This window comes from Varanus komodoensis, unplaced genomic scaffold (genome assembly GCF_004798865.1).
Source record: "Varanus komodoensis strain SLA01 unplaced genomic scaffold, ASM479886v1 scaffold29_1, whole genome shotgun sequence".
NCBI classification, from domain to species: domain Eukaryota; kingdom Metazoa; phylum Chordata; class Lepidosauria; order Squamata; family Varanidae; genus Varanus; species Varanus komodoensis.
The window spans coordinates 4,643,889-4,663,643 of NW_025335759.1; the positions used below are offsets into that span (position 1 = coordinate 4,643,889).

The 19,755-nt window shown below is 43.0% G+C and overlaps 1 protein-coding gene across 5 annotated transcripts in view; it reads left to right on the forward strand.

Annotated features, from left to right (window-relative positions):
* Nucleotides 1–19,755, forward strand: part of LOC123025795 (lethal(3)malignant brain tumor-like protein 3) — a 60,219-nt gene that overhangs the window by 14,288 nt on the left and 26,176 nt on the right. For 3 of the 5 annotated variants that reach the window (XM_044434813.1, XM_044434812.1, XM_044434811.1), the window contains exons 2-7: nucleotides 4,265–4,430; nucleotides 7,491–7,638; nucleotides 11,061–11,166; nucleotides 13,019–13,166; nucleotides 13,846–13,900; nucleotides 15,413–15,501. In XM_044434813.1, coding sequence (XP_044290748.1) covers nucleotides 4,314–4,430; nucleotides 7,491–7,638; nucleotides 11,061–11,166; nucleotides 13,019–13,166; nucleotides 13,846–13,900; nucleotides 15,413–15,501 — 663 coding nt within the window. In that variant the 5' untranslated portion in view covers nucleotides 4,265–4,313. The remainder of the gene's footprint in view (nucleotides 1–4,264; nucleotides 4,431–7,490; nucleotides 7,639–11,060; nucleotides 11,167–13,018; nucleotides 13,167–13,845; nucleotides 13,901–15,412; nucleotides 15,502–19,755) is intronic. The other 2 variants (XM_044434814.1, XM_044434815.1) reach the window with 1 other exon arrangement.

Genomic DNA, 19,755 nt, shown 5'->3' on the forward strand with positions numbered 1-19,755 from the left:
TAGGAAAAATAGGTGAATAATTGTAGTGAGGGAGAGTGAGACAAGGCAAAGAGCCAAGAAAGTGATGGGCTTGAGGAAATTGACACTGTGGCTTCGTGCAACCCAGCATCCCAAAAAAGCATAGCTTGAGTCCACCAAGGCTTATGACTTACATTCCTAGATATTTCACTCAAGGATTGGTGGGATTGTAGAAGAGAATTGTTTTATGGATCGTCTCCACATTTTTAAATTTTATTTCTCATTTTTTATTGTTAGTCAAATTGAATATTCTCTACAAAAGAAAGTCTAGGAATTTAAGAAGGAATATCACTGATATGAGAAATAAGAAAGGTACATTATTTTGGTAGCAGAATTGTGGATAGAGGACTGAGGTGCAGCAAGAGCAGAGCAGGCAGGAAAAGGACTTCCTGTTCAGTATTGAACATATTCAGGATGGACTTATCCAAGCAGAAGTGTCTGGAAGGCACTTGGAGATGTGGAATTGTAAGGAGGAAGAATGTCAGGCATGTAGTGGTAGAGCCAGCATAAGATCAACTAGAGACGGATAGCATGCAGGGACAGAACATACGCGTAGTCACAACTGAGAGAAGGAATTTCCACATATGAAAATACTAAAGGAGTGGTATAACAGATTGTTTATCATTGCGTGCCCTTAAAATATCAATTTCTTTTTGTTAGAGGAGCAAGCAGCTGCAGTGTTTGCACTGAATGGGATATAAGGAAACAGAGGCAGATGGTTTATACCAAGAGTCATTGTTTGTCTGCTTAGCCCAATATTGCCTGCCTTAACAGGCAGTGCCTCTCTAGGGTCTTAGAGAGGGTTTCTCCACCAGTAGCTACCTGATCCTTTTGGCTGGAGATGTCTAGAATTAAGTTTGAATTCTGTGTTCTGTCACTGAGTTATGGCTGTTATCCAGGAACAAACAACGTTGGATTTTTGGGCTGTGGGCTTGTACATTGTTGTTTACCAAACAGAGCAGGAATCTTTGCACCCTGCCCTGCAAAGGGAGAGAACAGGATTAAAGAAGGTGGAACATAAATACACATATGCTGACAGTTGAGCAAATGGTGATGCTTAGATAGCCAAAGGTGTAAAATAAAAGTACGAAGCCAACCAAATAAGCTCAATAGTACTGAAGTTCCAAGTGGGATCTTCTGGAACCAGAAGCTAGAGCCCAACAGCTGTGGGGGATGATAAATATTGCCATATTCTGTGGCATGTATATAGATATTATACCCACAGTGCAGAAAAGCAGTTGTTAACTCAAGGTATTTGGGTCAGTACTCATGCTACATAGAAGCAGACTCCGCGGTTTACCACTGCATGTACACTCAATGGAAATTACATCCAATTCTGTAGCTCCCTGAATGCTATGACTATATGATGCACCTGCTTGTAAAAAGAGATTAGTGTAATTTGAAGTTTCAACAAATTTAATTCAGATGTTAACATTTCAATTAAAAAAAATTCTACCTTAACATTGCACAAGCAAATGGATTGGATTGTTGATCCAGGATAAAATATAAACAACTTCCGTAAGTACTGTTAGATTATGCTGTTTTATATTCTTACACGAGACAATTGCAAAAGCATAAAAGGCAAAGTGCCGTGAAAGATCAGCAGGGAGAGTAGCTTTAGAGCCTATATCAAAATAGTAGTGCTCCTGGAATCTTTGTAAATAGCAAATGAGTAAGATTTTATTTGAGGGTGGTGCTGAGCTATTGTTCATGCAGCTTTTCAAAGAGGTTTCAACTCTTCTATGTTTATTTTACTTTTTTAGGAGTTTAGCTCCTACTCAAATTCACACCTTACATTGAAGTTAGTGTAAAATGAAACTAAGGCACTGACAGAAGTCCTGGTTACAATAGCAGGATTTCACAGTATTTGTCTTTCTGCCCATTGGAAGTTACAGAGGCAACTGGGGATGCCTTTTGAAATTAAAAACGGAAAGTAGCGTGCCTAACCACATAGTTGGCGTTGCTGTTACTAGAGGCTATTCAGTGGCTACTTGGCGGGACTGCCTAATTGGGTCTGTACAAAGGGATTAACAAAAAGATTCCCTAAGCAGTTTGAATTGTGTGTGGCTGTTTAGACCAAAGAACTTTTCACTCTCAAAAGGTGCTTAAAAAAAAAGTGGAATGAGGTTCTTCACGAAGCCACCCCAAGAGTTAGTTGACAGTCTTCCTTCCTGAAGGCAGCCTGTTCCCACTGGCTGGTGGTGGCATGGAATGGAATGTCAATGGGCAGCCTCATACATAATGACAGCCCACTTTGTGAGTCCACTGAAGCAACTCATTTTGCCTCCAACAGATGATTGGCATTGCCATGGGTTCCTCCCTCCTTTCCCCTGGCTCTCCAGCCAGTAACTCTGCAGACTTGGGAACTAAAGCAATCTTTTCTCATCTCCTTACCATGATTATGAGTCTTTTTTCACTTGCCACAGATTTTGATGCCTTTACCCTCCTTTTTTTTTTTTTTTTTTTTTCAGAGAACACTTTTTGCAATTTCCAAGTTGGCAGCCTTTGACAGCCCAACCAGAGTGCCCTGCTGGCTTTTTGAAGGGGTTTTCCTTGGTTCACCCCCTTTTGCAATCCCAGTGTGCACAAATATTAATTTTGTTTTTGGATGTTTGCAGTTGCATTTACACAAGTGTTCACTTTCAGGGGTGCACTGGGCAGCCACTCCTAAGCGGTGTCCTGGAGGAAACTGCAAGAGAATTCATGGCTCTGCTTTACTTTGACAGCTGTATATACATTAAAAATTAATTGAGGTACAAATTAATGTTTAAAAATAGATGGCAGGCCAGTGGTGGTCTCCCCAATGTGCCACTTGGTACAGAAAAGATAAAAGAGGGGGAAGGGGAAAAGATGAGAACGGAGGTGGTAAGAGAAAAAGGGCTCGTGTTTATAGCAGGAGACACTGAGTCCGTGGCGTCTTTGTGTTGCTCGGGTGTCAGTGGGATGGCTGACGCCAGGGGGGGCCATGGGGGCTCGGCATGAGTGGCAAGGGGTTTTTACTACTCTTGCCAAGTGGCTTGCCAGCTACAATAGGGTTGGTGTCATGGATCTGGATAACATGACAACTCTTTGTTTACTACAGTGCCTAGAATAAGCCATGGGTTGTCAACATGACTTACAGAACAGTAGAGTTGGAAGGGGCCAGAACGCCATCAAGTCCAACCCCTGTTGTTAGACTTGTTGAATTCCAGGTTCTCATGACATAACAACCCATGTATTGTCATCCATGATTGTTGTGTTGTGCAGACCCAGTCAATATTACCTTGCCTCACATAATTTGCAAAAAAATTCCTTTGCAAATTGATTTTTTCCCATCAGTTTTATATATAGTTACACAATCACTGTGGCTAGCTAGCGACTGCTGGGAGTTGTAAGGCATTTTTCTGTCTAAACATGCATAGGATTGCACTCTCAGTTAAGCTTCTGAATATAGTAATATAGTTATTACTACAATAATCCAGCAAGAATTCCCATCACAGTATAGTTGCAGAGGCCTTTTTTCTGTACAATGAAACAGCTATTAGAAAGGTGAGTAGAAAGATGGCTGGACCTCCTGCTGCCTCTACGCACATCATAATTAGCTCCTTCAACTTTAAAATTCACATTTGTGTAAATTCGCTTAAGTGCTTGTTTTGCTCATAGAAGAATTTCAAATATTAAATCAATATCTTTAAAATTCCAAGAGCTAATATACGCTAATATATGCCCCACCTATGGAATGCGCTCCCCAGAGAGGTCCACCTGGCGCCATCATTTGTTTTTCGGCGTCAGGCCAAGACCTTTTTATTTAAACGTCATTTTAATTGTTAGCTTTATTTATTGATTTTATATCTTAGGCCAGGATGTCTCCAATTATATTGTTTTTATATGTTTAATATGTATTTATTTATTGTTGTGAGCCGCCCCGAGGCTTCAGCGAATGGGGCAGCATAGAAGCTTACTAAACAAACAAACTTTGTATGTACAAACTTCTGCTCCCACAAAAAGATGAAAACTGGTGACCTCTGCTGTGAGGACCAGAACCTAAATATGCTGATGGTTAACAAAAGCTGAATCTCAGTCATTTTGTTTCTTTAATCAAAATGAAGATGTGCTTCACTGAAGGCTAACATTTTTCTCCATGAATGCATCTCCCCAACCCCAAAAGCACAATCACCACTCTTAAGTGGTTCATGACTTCTAAGCGACTGGCCTGTTGATTCTGTGCCTTTTGTTTTGTTTTGTTTTGTTTTGTTTTGTTTTCAAGCCTAGTTTTGTTTCTTAACATTAAAAAAAATCAAAGAGTAAGCTGAAAGATGGAACAGAATCTCTCGGAGAAAAAACCAGCCATCGCCCAGACTGCAGACTTCGATGTAATGGGTGCCTTAGACTGGAAAGACGGCATTGCTACCTTGCCGGGTAGCAACATACAAGTAAGGAAAAAAAACATAAGGAATAGGGTAAAGAAAGGCTCTAAGTTAGTAAGAGTTTCCAAATGTTCTTTTGTCAGGGGAGAGAAAAGATCTGTGAAATGTGTTGCCCTCTGACATGAATTGCAGTTTAGTGAGAAAAAGCAAAAAGCATGAGATGCTGTCATGAAAACATTTTGTTAGGATTTCTGGATGCCTGCTTATTTAGCTATTTGTTCTTTCCTGCTGCACAGTGAATTTGGAGGCAAGATGTTTGCTAAGAAGAGCTTTCATGCTTCAAAACAACTAGTTTCGCCTGTTTTCAGTCGCACAAACAAGTACACTTTATTCAGGAGAATAATGAAATAATTTTGTGAAATCTTAAGCCCTAAAACTTTATTCGTGTCAGCCACAGGCCTTAGCATATAGAATAAAAACATACAATAATTTTGTAGACGAGAGAAAATCTTTTGTCTGTAGTCCTGAACCCTTACTTTGCTCTGAAGTCTGAAACTACAGCAAAAGGTTTTTGCTATCTTGTCCTTTGGACTTATTGGCGCTCAGGTCCCCCTGCAGCATGTTTCCTTACATATCTGTGCATTTTTAAGCAAACTTGGAACTTGTTCTGCATGCCAGTGGCGAACAGGAACAGCAGAGGAGTGCATGATGACAATGGGAAGGAGAGCAAATACTCTGTGGCTGGTTGTGTATGTCAGAGAAGCTGGCTGGAAAAATGATTTTGCCTGTGTGATACAGGAAGAGTTAACCTCTGTATCTAATTCAGCATCTTTTTCCACAAGGAAGTTTGGTTGGAATGCCCTTTTTAAATCCATACATTTTCATTAGACACTGGTCTGCATTCTGCTTGCTAATTCTGCTCTCCATAATGTTATTTTTTAAATGCATTAACTACTTTCTTTTATAAAAATGGCTTGTGCTATCCATTATTGATATGATCTATGACCCTAAGAACTTTGCTGTTAATGAAGTAATACAGTGTGCATTTTCCTCATCTCTGATGTCTTCTCCCCTTTCCACTTTTGCATTCAGGAGTAGGTGACATAGCACCATATGTTATTTCAAGGATGGTTTAAATTCTTAACACATCTCTCTCTTCAGACATGAATGACAGGTAATATCAAGTCAGCTATTGAAAACACAGAAAATAATGTCACTATTGGCCTAAATGTTTCAAAGACAGTTTACATGCCTCAAAATACTGTAATAAAATATCTCAACATTATTATAAAATCCTACCTAGCGTGTAGTATCAGTTTGCTTTTAATGACACGCAATAACTGTACTGAAGCTAACTCCTTAACCTACCTGCATGAGGCTGATTCAGGGCAACGGTCCATCTAGGTTAGAGTTCTGCTCACATGGTAGCCAACCAGCTGACCATGGGAAACCCGTAACCAGAATAACATTCACGCGCCCAAGTTCTCCAGCAACTGGATACATAGGCATACTGCCTCTAACAGCAGATGTGGCATATGACCATCAGGACTAGTAGGCATTGATAGCCTTCTCCTTCATGACCGTGTTTAATCCTCCTTTAAAGCCATCCAAAGTAGAGGCCATCACTATGCCTTGTGGGAGTGGATTGAGCAATTAAACAATGTGCTGTGTGAAGAACTATTTTCTTGTATCTGTCCCGAATACCCCACCGGGAGGCTTCATGAGATGACCCTGGGGTCTAGCACTGTAAGAAAGGGAAAATGTGTTTCTGTATCCACTTTCTCCATACCATGCATAATTTATACACCTCTGTTATCTCTCTTTACACACCTTTTTTCTCTGTTAAACAACGCCAGATGCAACTTGTCTTCTTATGGGAGTTGTTCCAGCCCCTTCATCATGTTAATTGCCTATTTCTGTTTCCAAGGAATAGCCTTCTGTTGTTGTTGTTCCTTTAGAAAAGCAAAACATAGTTGTGCTAATACGCAATTATTAATCAACAGGTTGGCTGGGTAACATTTTTCCCAAAGATGCAAATACTGGTATGTTGACCTAAGATGAGGATGAATAAATTTTATTGCAAAACAAATGTTAGCACACTATTTAGTTTTTATAAAGTCCTCAAGAATAAATAAGCCCAAAACAAATCTTCCCTCACTTTCTGGGGGTTTTCATTCTTACGATTTTTCCAGCCTTCGTTCACATATTTTAAAGTATTGACTGCCCTCCATAACTGGGGAATCTATCAGTACTTGTGGATGCAAATGCCGTGTAGTAAATGTATATACTGTGAGACATATCCTGTCGAAATGCTTCGCTTTGAGTCCCATTGATTTAATTTGGATAGTTAGGCGCAAGTCTAAAACTCTCACTTCAAAATTCTAAGGATTTAACACTGACTGGATTGTGTCATGTCAGGAGGTGGATGTAGTTGTTGACTAATTGTGGCAGATACCAGTTAAGAGTTATAAGGGTCTGAGGAGGAGCGTACAATGAAAGATGCAGCAGAAATATTTGCTAACACCTTGTACTTTGCTGTTCTCACAAGCTAAAGAATGCCCTGGTCATTTATAAAGTGTGTGGAGACATTTTCTTTTTAGACTGCATATGCTCTTTTGGAGGACCGTGCTGTAAGAGCATGGCAGGAAGGGAGAGCCAGCTTGGCCTGCTGAGGCACCAGATATGTGTTTTCCTCTTTTTGAATTTTTATTTGGCACTATGAGAGAGTGCTCACACTTTCTCAAATAAAATCTACAGTTTTAACCATTTAATCCTGTGCACGTAATAATTCCCTGTGGCATTTGTGTAAGTCTCATAGGTCCGCTTCATGTGGTTTCTGTATGAATGTTGAAGTACCCTTTTCATCTGTGTTCCTGCTGAAGGGTCAGTGCCCAAGCAATTTATTATTCTTTTATTTAATTCATTTATATACTGCCTGATGGCTGAGGCTCTCTGGGCAGTTATAGTTGTCTGTACAGTATTTACTGCAATGTTCTTCATTAATTGCATTTTGACTTCAATCTACCTCTTTTTGGTGAGCCCTGTACACTGTCGTTCTTCCTTCCAAAGCATATTTGCAATATTTTGTGTTGTATGTTTACTTCCTTCACTTTTTCCCCCTCACAGTTTCGTTTAAGTGAATTTGGAACACTGGAACTCATTACAGAAGTTGAAGCAAAAGCTGCAAAAGCTTTCTCTGCCTCAGTAAATACCAATTCATCTGTCCTTAACTTGTCTACTGCTCCCAATACCAAAACTACCTGTGATTACAAAGGTGAGCCTTAAACTGAAGGATAGAATACATGCACAATCATGAGACTGATTAAACCCACACAGTGATGTGTTTTCAGGTATGATTTGTACAGTATACTTGTTGGATTCATTTAGTGGTTTGTGAGTCAATGAAATAGCTTCTTGATTATCTGTTTTAGATAGTAGTTACTCATTCAGCATTGTGGTCATGGTTTATATAAGAAACTAAATCGAATGGGCAGGCCACCTTGAGCTTTGGAATATTGTGGTTTACACACAATTGTCTTGATTTTATCCATTTCTTCTCACCATCTGGGATATTATGTGGTATGTTAATATCAACAACCCTGATTAGATGTTTGAAGGAATGTATCAGCACTTAAGTTTTCTTGGGTGCGCTCCTCCTTGGTTCAGACCTTGGTGTGTTGAACCAGCAAAGTGTGAAAGGAAGTTCTGTTTGTCTGGCTAGGACATGAGCAGATCTCTCAGTGCGATCACAGGCCCTGCTTTCATTCTGAGAGTTTTAATTGGGATCAAGGGAATGTAAGCAGAATTCCTTTTTGGAGCATGTCGATTTCACAAAGCAAGTTCCAGACTGAGTGGGTTGGGACCAGCATGCATGGCCCTATGCTACTTTGAGCATTCATCTGGTTTCTTGAATGTCCGAACAGGGCCAATTTTTATTAGTAAACTTAATGCTGTCATTGGAAAGGGGGCGATTAGTTGGTCAAATCTTGGTCTACTTCAGGGGGCTCAAACTCAACTTACCTGGGGGCCGCTGGAAGTAGAGTCTGGGTGAGGCTGGGCCGCATCAAGTATTCCACCACCGTGGTGGTGGTGGGCCTCTCATCCGGAGGCTGGCCCGGGCGCCTCTGGCGCTTTGAAGGCTGCAGGGCCCCTCCCCGTGCCCCACCCGCCCTGGCAATTGGCCCGCGGGCCGCGAGTTTGAGACCCCTGGTCTACTTCTTAGTGGTCTTACACTTGTAATACATTGCTACAGCCTCTCAATATATCTAAATATATCTAGACATGGGGATGACAGAGGAATCTGCAGCAAATTGAAAATGAGTTCAGATTTCTATGAATCTGACTTTCACATGCAGCAGACCAACTTTTCCTGAATCATGTAGATATTGTGGACTTGCAGACCAGTGTTTCTCTTTTGGGGGAAGGAATTATACTAATTTGCTTTTGCATAAATGTGCTAATCCAAATACTTAAGGCACATTGGTGCTCATTTCCATTAATGCAGATTAGTGCATTTCTGCAAGTGCAAATGACATGTGAATTAACATAAGTAGAATGACATTCTGGTTTAAACAATCTGATTCTGTCACTGAGGGAATGACAGATTGAATGGCACCTGACTATACAAAACAAATGAAATAGATTCAACCAAAGCTATAAGCACACTGTTTTAAAACCATTTCCCTAAACATAGGTTCTCTCCTCCAGCACACAAGGCCAACTGGTCTTGGACTTTCTCCAAGATTTCTGTTTAATTTCCTGGCTTGTAGTAGGAGACAGTTCTTTGAAGCTCTCATGCTGCATGCGAAGAACATCTTTAAAAGATGAAGTGAGAAGATGCTGGAGGAGGAGGAGGTTAGCCTGTCTCTCACACAAGCCGACCATGCAGTAGAACTGCCAAACACCACCTTCCCACCCCAGGATTTTCACCTGACACCACTGAAAGTCCAGGGAAAGCAACTGGGCTACAGGCCTTCTGTTGCTGCTGCACAGTCCACTCCAGGAGGCATTCTGGTCATGACTGGCCCGTTGCCACTACAGCAGTGGCCCCAGTTGGCTTCTGTGCCTGTTGCCCCACAGGTATGCACACTAGGAAGGCAGCTTTAAACACGTCTCCCTCCCTCCCTCCTAGCATGCCAAGGAGAGCTGGGCCTGCCCCCAAGGGAAGTGAATTAAAGTGCGCCTTGCCCAGCTAGCAGTATCTGCCTTCATCACTTCCCAGTGCAATCTGTAAGCATCCCCACTTGCCCCTAGCAATTGGGGCAAAGGCACAGGCAAGGAGAGGGACGGCAGCAGCACTCCTGGCAGCAGATAGTGCCAGTATCGGGTCATAGATCAAGGTGATAGAGGGCAGAGGGTATAGGACCAAGACATGATCCCTATTCTCGTATTGCTCCAGGAACTCCATGGCTTGTGATCCCATTGATGAGAGGAAGCTTCATAAGGTTGGCAAGCAGAGGCAGCGGGAGGATGGCTGTATAACCGCTCGGATTGCTAGGGGCAGCTCTTCGCAGATCCCTGAATCCTAGTTGGTCCAGGAGGGCTGCTCTCTGGAATTCCAAAAGACTTGCAAGGACAAATTCTTGAGACCACAGCAGTGAAATCATCCAGATTGCGGATAAAGATTAGTCCTGTTCAGGCATAATTTATGCATAAAGTCATAGACGTTTGTTTGCATATATTTACATTTGTTAAAATCCAATGCAAGTTCTATTTAGAGTAGACCCATTGAAATGAGAGTCATAAACTAACCTAAGTCCCATGTATTTAAGTGGGTCTATGTTAAATAAGACTTAGTTTGGCTTTTACCCCTTGTTTCTACTAGTTCATTAAAATTTAAGGAATGTGTTACCATGTTATAAAACACTGTAATCCATGTATATGATTAGAATATAGCATATTTCTCCTATTTAAATCTGTGTTCATCATCTTTATTGAGTATCACTTGGGTTATTACATTAATTCAACATTATTTACAGGTAGATAAAAGATAGCTAATATTGCCTAAGTAATAACAAGCAACAGCATAGTGTATATAAATGCCTTATATGTTTAAAAGACATCCTAATTCCTGTGGATATTTTGACAATTAAGGAGATTTGGGGCAGTGAATTTTTTTCTCCGTTTATATGCAAATCTTACAAAAGTGTGAAATATTTTTCTCAGACAGGTGATATATTCTTTAAGTAAATCATCAGATGTTTTAAATCACTCTTTCCTTTCTTGAATGTATCCTTAAGGGATGTGTTTAATGAGATACCAAAAACATCCTTTTATGCCACGATACATTTATTAGTCCTTAAGGTGCTACAAGATTCCTTTGCTGTTTTGCTGCAACTAACTAGCACAACTTCTCCCTCTGGAATTTGTCAATATAGGTGAAGCCATTTTGTAGAATAGGTACCTAGGGACATTATAGTTTCAACAAAATTTCAAATACTATTCATCTTGTCTCAGAAGTTCCTTCATAATTAAAATATCACAGAAGCTGCAGAAGTTTGTTGTTTGGACTTGGGCCTGAGAGACATAACTCTATTCAAATACTGGGTTCATGGTGATTAATTTGCTTGCAGGATGTCATGAAAATTCTCTTAATGGGTAACTAAAAAAATCGAGAGAGCTTCTTGCATAAAAGTATCTGAAGTCTCAAGTAATTTTATTTTTAATTACTCACTGCCAATCTTTTTTTTTCCCCAGAGGTCAGAGGCAGCATTCCCAAATCTGAGCTCCAAACCAGTGAAAATAGCAGGCACCCTGGGCAGATGGACAGCTTTGAGAATTCTCACCAGGACTGTAAAGAGAGGTGGTGACTTGTTTGATCTATATTTCATATACCATATTAGCATCTTTCAAATAGGCTCCCAGAGCACAAATAGAATATGGATTCACCTCTGTTTTGTCTCGGTGTATTAAAAGGGCAAGGATCAGTACCGGTGCTGCAGCCTGCGCTCCAAAGGCTACATTTAAAGAGATGAGAGGTTTCAGGTTCAGAACCTCAGCCTCTCTAACCTCTTTACAAATTTATTTCTGAGAGATTTTTTTACTGAAAGATGGTCCTCAGATCTGATCTTTATGATTCGAAAAAGATATTGCAGTACTGGAAACAGGATAAGAAATAGGCCAAAGAAATTATTCAGTGGCATGTCCTTTGTAGAAGGACTGCAGTAACAAAAGCCCGAGACTGCTAATGGTACATTGATGGTTATGAAAATAATTGAAACTTACTTGATGCTGTGTCAAAATTATCAATAATACCAGTCATGCTCTCAGGCTTGTAACAGAAAGGTAAATAAATGACTCATTAGAGAGGACTGTATAGAATACTCTAGATGGTCTGAATATCAGACTATTCAAATGTTTGGGGATTTTTGAATGAATGGTTTTAAATATCTATTTTTAAACGTTTCATTAATTTCTGACATCACATAATCTGTATATTGTCGACACAAATGTTTCTCACTATACCTTTCATACTCCAGTTTGCATTTTGAGTTACGATGAATGCTGGAACATTGAAATACCCCATAAAATCGATAGGGAAAATAGCAACTTAAAGAACTCAAGGCAGCGTGGTTTATCATTGAAATGTGGGTCGCCCTTAAAATGTCAGGTGTTGTGTTGTGTGAATCCTGCCGACCTAACACACCACGGTTTCATAGCCATAAACAACCCAAACTTAACAACCCGATAACAATGGGTTGTTTGCCATTAACCAAACAATATTTTACAGCGCTGCTTTGTTCACACAGCACAGCAGTCCACTATTCGATGAGAAACCACACTCAACCCAGACTAAACCATGAGTATAGGTTCTTGCGTTGTGCGAACTTACCAAGCGATCTGCTCTGCACAATCAGTGTGACCCACCAGGGCTTACTAAAGTGCCCCTCTTCAGCAAGTGGCAGACCCAGTATGTGCAGGTGGCCATTTTTAATATTTAACCACCGAGAGTGGCCACGGTTTGTCACATAATCTGAACTTGGGCAGCAAACGCTATTTGAGGGCTAAACAGCCCTCAGAATAGCCACGGTCTGCTGTAGGTTATCTGAGGGTTGTTTAACTCTCAAACTCTCAAAATCCGCAGCAGTAAGAGGACCACAAGAACTAAGTGCCCATTATGCCAAGCACCCCTTGAAATAATAGTCTGAAATGACTGTGTAAACTTGGTTAATGGGAAAGGGAGGCAAGTCTCCCTTAGAAAGACGTTCCACTAAATAGGTACTACTACCAAGGTAGCCCTGGAGAGGTTCACACAATCGGGGAAGGAAAAGAGGCCGTGGAGGTTTCTTTTCTCTACTCCATGCCTGCCCTTTGCGTTCCACCTTATTTCTGTGTCAGGCACAGAAGGCTGAAAAAGTCCCTGTGACATTTTTCATTCCCTGACAGCATGAATCCAGCTACTGTCTTCTGAAGCCCTGCACTGTGCATCCGATAGGTGAGGAGACTTTGGAGCAGGGCTTCAGAACAGTGTCGGTATGAGCGGCTGGGTCCATTTGGGAAAAAATGAGCATTAAGGCATCCTAGCCAAAGACTTTCCAAACCATTATGCCAGCTTTTCAAACCATCAAATCTGACACATTTCTCAGTTGCTAAGTGGCTGGAATGTCAGCACATGTGGATGCTTTGCATTTATTTTGAGTTACGTCTCTTGATAGAGCCTCTAAGGCTAATCCAAGCGACTATGGGAAACGGACAAGTGGCAGCCAGGTCTTTGAAACTGATAGACCCTCCAAGCGGCTTCGGAAGAAGAGAAAGTTGCTTTTGGATTCTGAGGATGAGGAAGAAAATGCAGAAGATGACGAGGTAACAGAATATACATTGTTAAGTTGAAATTGTAGCCAGGAAGTGAAACAGTAACCAGGTGCATTTTGTCAACCTTTTTGAATTGGAGATCCAGTTTCTGAAATTTTGCATTCAGAAAATGCTGTGATGCTGGAAACCTTAAAAAGGCAATTTTGGGGGATATTCACTGAATGATAGGGTTATGCATCCTAAGGGCACGATTCAATATAGATGCAACCCTCCAATTTCATAGGAGAATGGGTATCCTATGTAGAGCGGAAAGAGTGAGGCAAAAGTCACCTCTGCACTCCCCCTGCTCTGCAAAACACTGCACCTCAGAGTACGAGAGAAAGTGGCTGAGGCACCACCAGGATATACTGTATTCTGGCAGTGCTAGTCTCTTCCCCTTCCTCACCCGCAAAAGCCTGTCTCCAAAGTAGCAGCCTCAGAGAAACAGCCTGCACTGTACTTCCTGTGCCAGCTGCAAGTGGGCAGGATTGGTGCTCCAATCTCTAGCTATCAGGCCGGTACTATTTTCCAGCTTTGCAGCTGGGCAACTATGCAGTTCTGTGGCTTTCTGCCGAGGTGGTTCACAGTTTAGAAGAGAAAAGTTATTTTTACAAAAGTATGAGAATACCGTTCATATCTGTGAAGATGTCCACGTATTTTCATTTAATTCTTAAAATATATCTGTCTCCAGGAAAAGAATAAATTGAATTTGAAAAACCGTAGGAGTGCTAAACCAGTTAAGCAAGGTAAGCTGAGGACCTGATCTTTCACGACTTAAAGCTGAAAAGCTGCTATAAAATGGATGATTATGCAACTCAGAATTTTGGGACAATGAAGCCCATAATATATCCAGGCTAGTAGAATTAATAGATACAAATAACATCCTACCAACTTGATCCCTGTTTTATGTATTGATTATTAGAATACTTCAAAGCTCTTAGAGCATTTCTTCCAGCACCTCTGTTGTCCTCTTTTGTACAGCAAGCTAAGTTTGTGATCCTCTGCTCACTTGCATAGGCACACACCCCACTGAACTCTCTTTTGAATTACTGAACATACTCACTGAACTTACTTCTGAGCTGATGCAGGAGACTTGCATCCCGTGGCCTTAAGAATAAAATCAAAAGAATCTACTTGCTGGTGTTTTCAACTTTCTCGTCTCTCAAAATGGCGGCACCCATGAGGAGGGCAGCCCGAGAAAAGCCAGGCCCAGACAGAGAAAACTGGGTGCCAGTAGCAGCAGACAGACAGACAATTCACAAATGGGGGCTGGTGTGAAAACAGCAGAGGAAGCGGAAGGTGGCAGTGGCTACCCCAGCCAGCGCAGGCCTCTCTCTTCACATGGTGGACTACAACTGGCCAGGGCGACTTCTTTTATATTTCTTTTATTTTTTTTATATTGTTAATTTTAATTTTATATTGTTATTTTTGTATCTTATTGTATTTTATTGTGTTGTAAGCCGCCCCGAGGCTTCGGCAAGGGGCGGCATAGAAATGTTTTAATAAATAAATAAATAAAATAAAACTGCCCATGAGGACAACCCAACTCTTCCAAACTTGCCCTCAGAAATGGCAGCGTTGACGAACTCTCCCCAAGACCTTCTAGCAGTGCCAGCAAGCGGCTTGTCTACAAGTACCAGCCCAGGAAAAAGCCAAAATAATGCACAAACTGCTGGGCAGGAAGAGCAGCGGGTGGGACAGCTCTGGCCAAGTCTCTTCCAGTAGCTCCAGCAAGCTCCAGCAATTTTATTTATTAAAAATGTTTTAATAAATAAATAAATAAATAAATAAAGCCGCCATACAAAGCCCATGCTGCCTCGAAAGACTTCTCCTCAGCCTCCTCCTCCCACACCCCTCCCTCCCTCCCCTTTCTAGTTTTCCCTGACAGCATTCACAGCCGTGTTACAGCAGTGCATGGTGGGCACCGATGGACACCCGCTTTGTCTCTTCTGCTTGGGAGACGACCGCAGGATACACTCACGCCCCCATAGTGCCAGGCTTTTGCTAAGCAGACAAGGAAGAACTGGGCAGGACGCCTTCGCCAGGAAATGTAGCCAAGGGCACTGCAGGCTGTTCTCTTAATATGTACTCTAGGAACAGGATCGTGACATTATAGTTGCAGTTGTTCTTGAAAACTGCTATCCAGCTGCAAGGAAAGGGAGTGTTAGTGTTTTGATTTCTAGTTAAATGTGGCACGTAGAACATCGTGTCCATGGGACTCTGCTCATCCCTGTGTTCTCCTGTCTTTGATTCCTCAGCTGTTCCTGGAAAGAAACATGTGTGGAATTGGATCTCATACTTAGAAGAAGAGCAGATGCCAGCAGCCCCACTCAAACTCTTTAAAGAGGTTGGCACCCTCTTGACTGTTCTCTTTGTTTTGGTAATGTGAAAACGTAACTCCTTTGTGCCATATTGTCATGGTCAGATCACCTCCTGGTGAGGTTTGTGCTCGAGAGCGGCCTCTCCCTCTATAAGAGTGCGGACCCGATTGTATGGGCCCGCCCCCGGAGCCGGATGGATCCGGATGGATTCCTGGGGGCCCTGGGGGAGTTTCCGGCTGACAAGACTGGTGCTCCTGTCGAGGCTCTGGTCGAACTGTGGAACGGAGAGATGACCAGGGCTGTGGACGCGATCGCTCCTAAGCGTCCTCTCCCACCGGGCAGAGTCCGCTCTTCCCCTTGGTATACACCTGAATTACGGGCGATGAAGCGAGTTGGGAGACGGCTAGAGCGTAGGTGGAGGAAATCACGGGATGAATCTGACCGAACACACTTGAGAGCCCACTATCGGGCCTATGCTGTGGCGGTGAAGGCGGCGAAAAAAGTTTTTTTCTGCTTCCATTGCCTCCTCACAATGCCGTCCAGCGGAGCTTTTTCGAGTGGTGCAAGGCCTGGTTCGCCCGGGTCCTAAGGAAGATCCGATGCCTCCCTCAAAGGCCCGCTGTGACGACTTTGCCAGGCATTTCAGGGAGAAAATCGCTCAGATTCGTCACGAGCTGGACTCCACTAATGAATCAGAGGTCTCTGAGGAGTCGCCAATGCCACCGTCTGGTCCAAAATTACTGGAGGAATTTCAATTATTGCGGCCCAATGATGTGGACAAGGTGCTTGGAAGAGTACGTCCCACCACTTGCCTATTGGATCCTTGCCCGTCTTGGTTAATAAATAACTCCAAGCACGGGATTGGGACCTGGATTTTGGAAGTGGTTAACGCTTCTCTGAGGGAGGGTCGAGTGCCTGCCCCTTTAAAGGAGGCGGTAATACGACCGGTCCTGAAGAAAGCGTCACTGGATCCAGAGATGGCCACTAACTATAGACCTGTGGCCAACATCCCGTTTCTGGGCAAGGTGCTGGAGCGAGTGGTGGCGGGACAACTCCAAGCACTCTTGGAGGAAACTGATTATCTGGATCCTTTTCAGTCCGGCTTCAGACCCGGGTACAGTACTGAATCTGCCTTGGTTGCCCTGTACGACGACCTGTGCAGGGAGAAGGACAGAGGGAGTACATCCCTGTTGATTCTTCTGGACCTCTCGGCGGCTTTCGATACCATCGACCATGGTATCCTTCTGGACAGACTTGCGGGATTGGGGGTTGGAGGCACTGCTCTGCAGTGGTTCCGCTCCTATCTCGACGGTCGATTCCAGAAGGTAGTGCTGGGGGACCATGTCTCTACGTCATGGCAGCTATGCCATGGTGTACCACAGGGCTCCATTCTATCCCCTCTGCTATTTAACATCTATATGAAACCGCTGGGAGAGGTCATCAGGAGGTGTGGGCTGCGGAATCATCAATACGCTGATGATACCCAGCTTTACCTCTCATTCTCCACTAACCCAGATGAGGCAGTGGCTGTGCTGAACCGGTGCTTGACCGAGGTAAGGGAATGGTTGAGGGCCAATGAACTGAAACTCAACCCAGACAAGACAGAGGTCCTGTTGGTTGGCGGATCGGGTTTCGGAGAGGGTGGATTTGACCTGGTCCTGAATGGTGCAACACTCCCTCTTAGGGATAAGGTCCGCAGCTTAGGAGTACTCCTCGACCCGGAGCTTTCTTTGGAAGCTCAGGTGACAGCGGTGGCGAGGAACGCCTTCCTTCAGCTTCGGCTGATTAATCAGCTGCGCCCCACCTGGAGTACGACTGCCTGGCGACAGTGACACACGCGCTGGTGACTTCCCGCCTAGACTTCTGTAACGCGCTTTACGTGGGGCTTCCCCTGAAGACAGTCCGAACACTTCAATTAGTGCAAAATAGAGCTGCCAGGTTGCTGACGGGGACGGGGCGTTATGCTCACATGACTCCAGTCCTCCGTCAGCTCCACTGGCTTCCCATTGAAGCCCGGGCCCAATTCAAGGTGTTGATTATGACCTACAAAGCCCTAAACGGCTTGGGTCCTGGCTACCTGAACGAGCGCTTACGTCCGTATATGCCCGACCACCCTTTGAGATCTGCGGGAGAGTCCCTTCTCCGGGAACCCTCCATGAAAGAAATTAGGAGAGTAAGTACCCGGAGGAGGGCTTTCTCTGCGGTGGCGCCCAACCTATGGAATTCACTCCCCAAAGAGGTCCGCCTGGCACCGTCGTTACTGGTTTTTCGGCGCCAGGTAAAGACCTTTTTATTTAAACATCATTTCAATTGTTAAAACATATGATCTGGCCAGGGCAACTTCTTCTTCCTTCTCTTTCTCCTCCTATATTTTTATTTTATACTGATAATTTTAATTTTGTATTTGTAAATCAATGTATTTTTTGTATTGTTATATTTAATGGTAATTTATTATGTTCTATTGTATTTCAATGTATTTTATCATGTTGTAAGCCGCCCCGAGGTTTCGGCAAGGGGCGGCATAGAAATGCTATAATAATAATAATAATAATAATAATAATAATAATATTTCCTGGCACAGAATCTTGGGAGTGGCAGGGCAGCCGGGGGACACGAGCCAAGCCCTGCTATGTCATGGTTTGTGTGGTAGGTACAGCAGAAGCCTAGAGATCCTAGTCGTGCAAGATCTCTGCTTAGGGGAAGAACCAGAATTAGCATTTTTAATTTTATGCTGTTGCAACAGAGTGACAAAGAATGGGTTAATCGAAATGCTAAGGAGAATGGGCCCAACCTCTATTCCCCTCCCCTTGTTCCAGAGCTGTAATATACAAGGACATCGATAAGACAGGACTGCAAGTTGCAAGCTAATCTGTGAACGCTTGTAAAGCAGCAGGAAAAAATAATTCTACAAGAAAAAACAATCCCTTTTGCACAATTCAGAAACATCAAAAATGAAAAAATGAATTAAATTAATTGTCCCAAAAGGTAACACCAAAGTGGAGGGCAAGAACTCCTGCTTATCAGTGTCATCCTGTCACTGTTACACCTTACGCTGATACTTGTCCTTTCCCTTCCCCCTTTTGATGCTTTCCCAAGTTCCTAAAGCAGCAGTTCAATGGTATGGTGTGATTGGGGTGGGTGTAGTTACTTTGGGTATGGGTACCCCAATTAGTTCGTCCCATTCTTTCCCCTACACCTTCAACAAGGTGTTTTCCCCCCACTAGTCTAAGGTATTTTAAAAAAATTGTTCGCCAGAATTTGCACAAATCTGCAATAATTATTCTGAAAAGGAGCTTCACTGGGGTAGGGGAACCAGCAACTCCCATTTGTCAGCTACTTCCTCTTGCTATTATGCCTTGAATGAACATTTGTCAATTTCTTCCTTCCTTCTGATGCTTTCCTAAGTCCCATTCAGCCATACTCAGTCAGAAAGAGCAGTGGGGACACCCGCAGCAGCTGTAACTACACCCACTTACACTGATTCCTCCATCCCATTCAACTGTGGCTGTCACAGTGCAGGGAAGCATTGAAACGGGAGTGGAAACAGACATGTCCGTTCAAGAAATAACTGCAAAAGGATTCATTGACAGGTGGGAATTATTGCTCCCCCCACCCTTTCCATGTTCCTTTTCTGAGCAATTCCTTCATCTGCAGCTCTCATCCCTTTCAAGGGAAGCACCAAAGTGGAGTAGATAAGATACAAGAAATTTCACAAAGTGTCTGTACTACTGCAAACTAAATATACTTTATGTGTATGTGTGTGTAATACAATCCACATGGTTGTCCACATCATGTGTTATTTGATGCAAGGAAGGAAAAGAACTTTCTTCCCCCACCTTCCCTTCTGTCTCCTCTTTTCTCTTGTTCTCTTATCCCTTTCTCTTCTTTTTCTTTCCTCTCTGACTTCCGTTCCTTCCTCCATTTTCCCTCTGGTTTCTCTTTCTTCTGTCCCCAATTTCTTTCCATCTCTTTCTCCTTTTCCTTCTAGCACCACTTACTTTCCCACCCCCAGCTGTTCTCCCCCACCCACCCCCCACGCAAGCTCTGCTTTCACTCTCTCCCTGTCCCCATGCAATTGAAAGGAGCAAAAATGGTTTCACTGGTACCTGAGCCGGTTCTTGCATCATTGGAGGCCTCTGCTGTGTGCCATCCAAACTAAGAAACTGGTTTAAGCATTCCCTACAAACTAGAAGTGCAAGCTACTATTTTATCCTGGCTTGTAATGCTGGTTTGTAGAGAGGATCAATACTGCTGTTTTTGTAATCTGAACATCTTGGAGA